The sequence below is a fragment of the Aspergillus versicolor genome, assembly GCF_001890125.1.
Source record: "Aspergillus versicolor CBS 583.65 unplaced genomic scaffold ASPVEscaffold_8, whole genome shotgun sequence".
In the NCBI taxonomy this organism is placed as follows: domain Eukaryota; kingdom Fungi; phylum Ascomycota; class Eurotiomycetes; order Eurotiales; family Aspergillaceae; genus Aspergillus; species Aspergillus versicolor.
Genome location: NW_024467531.1, coordinates 1821326 through 1828766, shown reverse-complemented (window position 1 = coordinate 1828766; position 7441 = coordinate 1821326). Strand labels below are relative to the sequence as shown.

The window sequence follows — 7441 nt, the reverse complement described above, 5'->3', positions numbered from 1 at the left end:
ACCCTAACCCTAACCCTAACCCTAACCCTAACCCTAACCCTAACCCTAACCCTAACCCTAACCCTAACCCTAAACCCTAACCCTAACCCTAACCCTAACCCTAACCCTAACCCTAACCCTAACCCTAAGTAACCCTAAAATCCCGCCGTATTCACAGGCTAGTCCCTATTTTGTCGCTGGTCTCGCGGCCACAGTGGGGCATTGGTATGCCACTTTGGGGTTCTTGGTGCTAGCGCTGCGCCGGACACACGGGAGGAAGAGAAGGAGGGGCCAGCTAATTGAGGCGATGGGCTGCACATTTGGCGAGCTCTACCTTCCACGCTCTACGGCAACAAATCGCTCAGGATCTTCCGTGCTTGCTCCTGCAGCGCACGAGTTCCTGCAATACGACGTGATCATCCTTGTTGCGGCTTATCTTCCGTGCACGTACTTTCTGCTCATGCCTGTCAGTTCCCTGCCAGCCTGGGTCATAGTTCCGTCTCTTATGCTGGCGACTGTTGTATTCGGACCGGGAGCACTCTTGGCTTTTGCATATGCCGCGCGCTGGAGCGCTGGGGAGCATTGATATAAAGAGCTACTTCTTCCCCCAATTAAACCCACCCTTGATATGTGTATATATATATATATATATATATAATACTGCTTAGCGGTGTGCTCGACATGGCCTTACGCGGCGCGAGCAGTGTAAGCATTTGCAAATCCAGAGAAGTTACTTGGACCAGAGTATTACTCAAACTTTAATGCACTACTACATTGGCATTTCCACAGATCATGTCCAGGGGTTCGAATCCTACGGGTCAGGTTTTGTATCTTGAGAAGTGAAAAACCTGTCTTGGTTTAGGTTGAAAATAACTCAGCCCACCGTGCCCCTCATCACCTCTGTGAGCTTGGTGTGTAGACAATAGATAAAGGGCGCCACTGTGATCCAAGACTGTCTGACCACTTTCTATAGAGTAGACAGCCTGGCGTTTGAGGCTCAATGCAAGAGGCTGAAGCCAAACACGGCAAACGCGGCAAACAGACAAACAGACAAACCACACAAACCAGACAAACAGACACGAGGTGGTGTCCAGTTCTCCACCACATCCTCCCCCACTCCTCATCGCCAGTCGCGTAACGCTGCTCATCATGCGTCCAGAGCTCGCTGGCAGTTGGGAGCGTCTGCGCAAGTCTTGCGACACTTGCCAGGATGCAAAGGTCAAATGCAGTCAGCACAAACCCTCCTGCCACCGATGTGTACGACTTCGTCAGCCCTGCGTCTACAGCCCGCAACGTCGGACCGGCCGCCCTCCCAAGAGGTCCAGTCCGGCGAGTCGCAGAGCGCCCAATGCCAACGCCACCAGCGGTGATACTCAACCAGGACCCACGGTAGCTAGCACGGCACAAACAAATGCTAACCACTCCGATGAACATGCTATGACGGACGCGAGGAGTGTCGATCCCTGGGTGCTGACCGGGGACTTCACCAGTGCCGGCATGGACCCCGTGGACGATGTCTTCCAATCCTCCTTTGAAGCCTTCCTGGCGGCCTCGATGCCTCCTAAAGATGGGTTTGCAACGAATACGCCCAACGAACTTTCCATAAACTCTCCCTCAATTCCAGACCCATTCGGCGGCTTTCCCTTTCCTATCCCCGACTGCAATCGCCTCATCTCACTGCTGCCGGCAGAAGTGCCCCCCATCGATCAGTTGCCAGTGCTTAGTGCTGGGACTTCAAACATAGGCGCAGAATGCGGAGATTGCGGCGCGAAATGCTACACTTCAGTACTACAGCAGCTCCTGTTTCTCCGCCAGACCTTGCCCGAGACAACGAGACCCTCAATAGACGTGATAATGCAGGCTGAAAGCCACGGGAGAGCACTGCTAGATCGCGTGTTAGGATGCAGCTCCTGTATGAGTAATCGCTCTTCTGTGCTGCTCATCTCCACGATTACGGAGCGTATAGTTCAGATGCTGGACTGGATCATCGAGGAGAAGACTTTAATGGACACGGAAAACATACGGTCAAACAGACGAGCATTCAGCTCGTGGGGGCGGCCTTCACGATTACCTGCTAGTCGAAGGAACGTTTGTCGCATTCCATTGCGCGTGGGTAACAACGAACTCGACGAGGATGCGAAGCAATACTTCCTCAAACAGTTCATTCTGCTTCGCCTAAAGAAACTCGCGGTCAAGGTGCAGGAGGTTCGACGGGCAACTGGCACCCGACCGGGCGATTGCATCTACCGCGCTGCAGAATTGGTGCTGACGGATTCCATCCAACGGTTGGATTACCTACGGGGGCAGTGCCAATTATGGGAGTGATGGCAAGCGATTCGTATTACTATGAGACTATTTCCTTTTTCCGTTCAGCGACTGGCGTTTCAGGACCTTTTTGTATTCGTGAATATGGAGTCGGGACGGTGAGGATGATGGACTTATCGCGTTGCTCATTACAATTTACTTTCCTACTCTTTCAATAAGCCTGGCAATGCCATCTGGTGTCGCCTTCCATTGCTGGTTTTCGTCCAGCGACACCTCCAACTCCTCCTTCCAGGTGTCTTCAATCACCCTGGAATGCCGAGGCGAACGAGGTGTGATCTTTGCCTCAAACGGATTCAGGCAGACGATGAACCCGGGCCTCAAATCATTCCTGTCGATGGGGACCTTGTTCTTCTCGTCATCCGTCGCTTGCAAAGTATCAAAGGCCCATAACCAATGCGAAATGACAAGGAACAGACTTCTTTCTGCAAGATGCTGCCCCGGACAGATTCGACGGCCTGCACCGAACGTGAAAAGAAGCTGCGAATCGCCGTTGGAGCCCGCATTGGGCTTACCTGCCCATCGCTCGGGCTTGAACTTGTCCGGCTCTGGGAAGATATCTGGGTCGTTGTGGACTGCGTGAGAGTTCATTATCAGACCGGTTTCCTCGGGGATTGTATATCCCCCCCAGTGCACTGGGCCATTTGCTGCGCGGGGGAGTGACAGAGGAACAGACGTGATCCAGCGTTGGCTCCTAGTGGGAAGTGAGATTTGCGAAATTTGGGCCAGTTATGCAAAGGGCATACTCACTCTTGGATTACCTGCTGGACGTACGGCAGTTTGGCCGCGTCCTCGTCGGTGGGCAACCGCTCCGGGCCGACAACCCGATCAATTTCTGAATCGATCAGCCCTGGCCATGATTACGAGGAAGAAATGAAGGAGGTCTCACCTTCCTGGGCCTTTCGCTGTGCTTCTGGGTTCAGACACATGGCGGCGACCCAGTTGACCAGGGTTGAAGCCGTTGTATCGGTGGTGCCCGTCAGTAGATGGTGACCAATCTCTGCACCTTCGATCTCCGACACTCCTGACCAGCCCTGCTTGAGCTTTTCCTGGATGGCATGGTTGATAGACGGCAACACCTCGCCTTGGCGTGTCCGCTTTGCAACATCCGAGTAATTCCTCCAGATGAACTCGCGATGTTTCGCGGCGATCTCGCGTGCCCTTTTACACACTGGAAAGATCCACTCCGGGAGTTTCCAAAGGAATGGCCACGAGTCGAGAAATGCACCGCGCACGCCCGTTTCGGCCAGGTCGTACAGATCTTGGATGGTCTCCTTGACCCGCGGGTCCGCGGCGTCGCTGATGCGCCTCCCATTGACCATTGTCATCGCCACACTGTTACTGTAGCGCTCAATGTGGTTTCTCCACTCCTCCGGTTCACGGTGGAGATCAAATAGCAGCTGGCGAGTCTCTAGCTCCTGGTAGGGTAGGTACTGTTTGGCTGCGCTGCCGTTGAGGACGGTTTGCCACATTTTACGCGCCTGCTGCCACTTCTCCCCGTTGTTCAGCCCCGGGAAGAAACCGTCGCGCATGAGTAGCTGGAACCGAGAGGGTGGCCGCGCCTGCGACTTTGCCCCCTGCTTGATGAAAATGTTGCGCAGCTCTTGGAGTCCACTGACAATAACATGCGCCGTGTCGCCCAGCATGACTGTGTAAACGGGTCCGTACTTCGCTGCCCATTCTGCGTACTGGTATTGTGGGTATAGCAGGTTGATCTGGAACGAAGTCAGCCATGTGCCGGGGGGGGGGCATCCTGTATACACCCTCGGGAGATGGTGGTGACCTGTCTTGTATTTCCCCAAATCAGCTCGGTTGGCGGACCGGGCGGAAGTCCCTTTGGACGCGAACCAACGCGCAGGGCCTTGCCAGCGATGAAGACGATTAAAGCGAGGGCTGCGCTTGCTACGAAGAGGAGGGATGCCGTGGCCATGGTGGACTGGTTTGAATACGTATACTGTAACCCTAAGAGTAAGCTCCAATTGAGCGCTTTGTGTTTACAATTATACCCATTCCGATCGATTGTAACTGGTTAATTTGCATCTGTTTTGAAATCTCCCGACCTGCATCTCGGGTCCTTCTCCTATACCTGCAGTCACTCGGGCACAATCTTGCCCAGCAGCGCCAAAACCCCCGAGAGACATTGACTGACACCCCCAATGCCCTCGCGCCCGTACAGCGCCCCCCCAGCGCCAGAATATTCCTGTCCAGCGCCGAGGCTCATGGCGTGACCCTGCCCGGCCTCCCTATCCTGAATGTAAACCACCCGCAACAAAGCACTTAGACTGGTCAGGACCGTGTAAACGATTTGCCTCGCGAGGAGGGCCTCTTCGTCGCCCCGCAGAGTCAGCGAACCCAGCACCATGGGCGTCTTTATACAGCGCCAGGTGGCTGATGGATTCGAGAACAAGACCCCAGCGCGATCGTGCTGCTGCGCTGGTCCTGGCTCTGTCCCTGCGCCTGCAATCGATGGACTCGGTGTGTTTTCGCTGCTCCCCGGACTCCTAGATGTAGTACCACCAGCTCCGCCGCCGCCGCCATCGTCAACAAGATCATATGTTGCACACGAAGCGTGACAGATCGCGAGGATTGAATCGGCGAGCGGGACCAGCCCGCGGTTTGCTTCGGGATTTTGGCTCGGGTTCTGGTTCTGGTTCTGGTTCTGGGCGCCTATAGTGACGGCCGCGGCGGTACTAGTCGGTTGGTTATGCTGCTCCTTGCAGCGTTCCACGCATTTCAGGAGATCTTCTAGCGGTGCGGTGAGGGTCGTCAGGAGACTGAATTCAAAGGGGCCTGGCGCGGGGTTTGGCAGGAGAGAGGAGAGTTGGGTTAGCTCGGCTGTGCAGGAGCAGTCCTGGAGCAGTTAAGAGTAAGAATTGCTCTTCGACATGGCGAGGTTTATATTAACGTGTTGCTTACTGGCTGGTTCGTCCAGGACATTTCTCCTGATTGCGTTGGTGGGATGGAGGGGTTAAAGTATTAACAGCTGCTTCTTATGGTGTCAGTCCTGGGGGCTTGGCAGATTAAATTGTTTCATAAACAAGTCAAGTCGTGATTGACCTGGTTGCCCAATAATGGGGGATAGACCTCTAGTTCAGTATACTCTCTCCTGGTGAAAGATCTCAAGAATGATCGTGTGATGCCGTATAGTTACCCAAGCTGTCTTGCGGAGGGAGAGTCTTTAGTAAGAGTCTAATCCCCCAATCCTATTACTAGTGCTTACACCAAATTTTTATTGTTACAGCCTTGTCGGATGACAGCTTCCCAATTACCTTCTGCCCAGCCACCCCATAAACTCCAGGATTGAGATCAGCTTGCCATCTCCCTTCCCCGTGGATCATTCACTTGGCCAGCATGCCCGCGCGGTGGCATAATGAGTATAGTGTCGGATGGATCTGTGCACTTCCGATAGAGATGGCCGCTGCCAGAGCTATGCTGGACAAAGTCCACCCTAGGCTACAGCAACCTCGGGATGATCACAACACATATATACTCGGGCAAGTTTCTGGTCACAATGTGGTTATCGCATGTCTTCCATCAGGTATATACGGAACTGTTTCTGCAGCCGTTATAGCGAAACAAATGCTATTAACTTTCCAGTCAATCCATTTCGGGCTCATGGTTGGTATCGGTGGTGGTGTCCCGTCTGCATTAACAGATATCCGTCTGGGCGATGTCGTGGTAAGTAAACCCACCGGCCTTTCACCGGGTGTTGTGCAGTATGACTATGGGAAGGCCTTGGGTTCAGGGCGCCTGGAACGCATCGGAACGCGGAACCTGCCACCACAGGCTCTGCTTACTGCGCTCTCAAAAGTGGAATCCAACCACATGGTCGGGAAGTATAAGTTCCAGGAATATCTTTCTGCTATCATTCCCCAAAGCATGGAGCACCCATCCGCTTTCCGCTCTCCGGGGGAAGAGGCGGATATGTTATTCAATGCTGCCTACAATCACGAGGCATATTCTCCGGACTGTTCGTCTTGTGACCGCAGTCAAAGAGTGGCCCGAAAGCGGCGATCTATATCCACACCAAGAATCCATTATGGCACTATTGCGTCTGGAAACCAAGTCATGAAGGATGGCCGGACTCGTGATAGCCTGGCACAGGAGTTGGGGGTTCTATGTTTTGAGATGGAGGCAGCAGGACTCATGGACCATTTCCCTTGTCTGGTGATTCGAGGGGTTTCTGATTATGCCGATTCCCACAAGAACAACGACTGGCAGGGTCATGCGGCAATCACGGCAGCTGCTTATGCGAAGGAATTGCTATCGGAAGTTCCATTGAGACAGGAACAGGACTACGGATCTGCAAGGAGTAGGTCAAGATAATGCTCCTGGAGAGTGGCAATAACTAACTATGAATATATAGAGCTATTCTTTGTTAGGTTCAACACCATTGATATCCCCCGGGTGCCGTACGCTATGGGGCGAGCACAAGAGCTTGCGTGTATTCAGCAGAAGCTGCAAGCCAACCTCTCCAATGGAACGGTTATTTTGCAAGGAAGAGCCGGATCTGGTAAGACCCAACTTGCGGTGTCATATGTGATGCGTCATTGGAATCAATACTCAGCAGTGTTTTGGCTCGATGCAACCTCCGTGGGCACTTTAAAATCGAGCTTTATGGTGATGGCAAAGCGCATCCTTCTCGACGATTCTTCGTGTGGAACGCTGAGCGGGATCATCAACAATGGAGACACCGATAAGGCCGTTGAGGAGACAAAAGAGTGGCTGAGCAAGGGCATGAACTATTGTTGGTTACTTATATATGACAACTACAATGCTGCGAAATCCTACGGCGCCATCGAGACCGGGGAGGATCTTGACATCAAGCGTTTCCTTCCAGATGTCCGACAGGGTCATATCATAATTACAACAAGGTCATCCGGACTAGGCCTTGGTCACACAATCCAAGTCAAGCCACTCATGGATATAAATCAAAGCGACTCGATAGCAGTACAAACCTCGAGGAGGCAAGACTCGGATACCAACTTGTGGAGTAGCCTGTGGAGTGAAGATGTTAATGCTGTTAATTTTTCTGTATTTATTATACTATCTGCCTTGACTATCGGAGGTGTTCTCGTTGGCATGCATTCAATGCAATTAAAGCAATAACCATCACGGACCTCGGCAAAGCGGCGCTTAG

At 53.0% G+C, this 7441-nt stretch overlaps 3 protein-coding genes across 3 annotated transcripts; 2 read left to right on the top strand and 1 right to left on the bottom strand.

The window, feature by feature from the left end:
- Nucleotides 1-1128: 1128 nt before the first annotated feature.
- On the top strand, nt 1129-2304 carry ASPVEDRAFT_86704 (Zn(II)2Cys6 transcription factor domain-containing protein; the record flags this gene model as incomplete). Its single annotated transcript, XM_040817899.1, has 1 exon — nt 1129-2304. The coding sequence occupies one exon, from the start codon at nt 1129-1131 to the stop codon at nt 2302-2304; it is 1176 nt and encodes a 391-aa protein (XP_040671111.1).
- A 135-nt stretch (nt 2305-2439) lies between these two features.
- Nucleotides 2440-5470, bottom strand: ASPVEDRAFT_64430 (cytochrome P450; the record flags this gene model as incomplete). Its single annotated transcript, XM_040815729.1, has 6 exons — nt 5218-5470; nt 4462-5152; nt 4085-4326; nt 3191-4016; nt 3052-3136; nt 2440-2995 (listed from the first exon to the last, which is right to left on the bottom strand). The coding sequence occupies exons 1-6, from the start codon at nt 5236-5238 to the stop codon at nt 2440-2442; spliced, it is 2421 nt and encodes an 806-aa protein (XP_040671110.1). The 5' UTR covers nt 5239-5470.
- A 182-nt stretch (nt 5471-5652) lies between these two features.
- On the top strand, nt 5653-7410 carry ASPVEDRAFT_86701 (uncharacterized protein; the record flags this gene model as incomplete). The annotated part of the gene is made up of 2 exons (XM_040817898.1): nt 5653-6613; nt 6668-7410. 2 exons carry the CDS (start codon nt 5653-5655, stop codon nt 7408-7410), a joined length of 1704 nt encoding a protein of 567 aa, XP_040671109.1.
- Between the last annotated feature and the right edge of the window lie 31 nt (nt 7411-7441).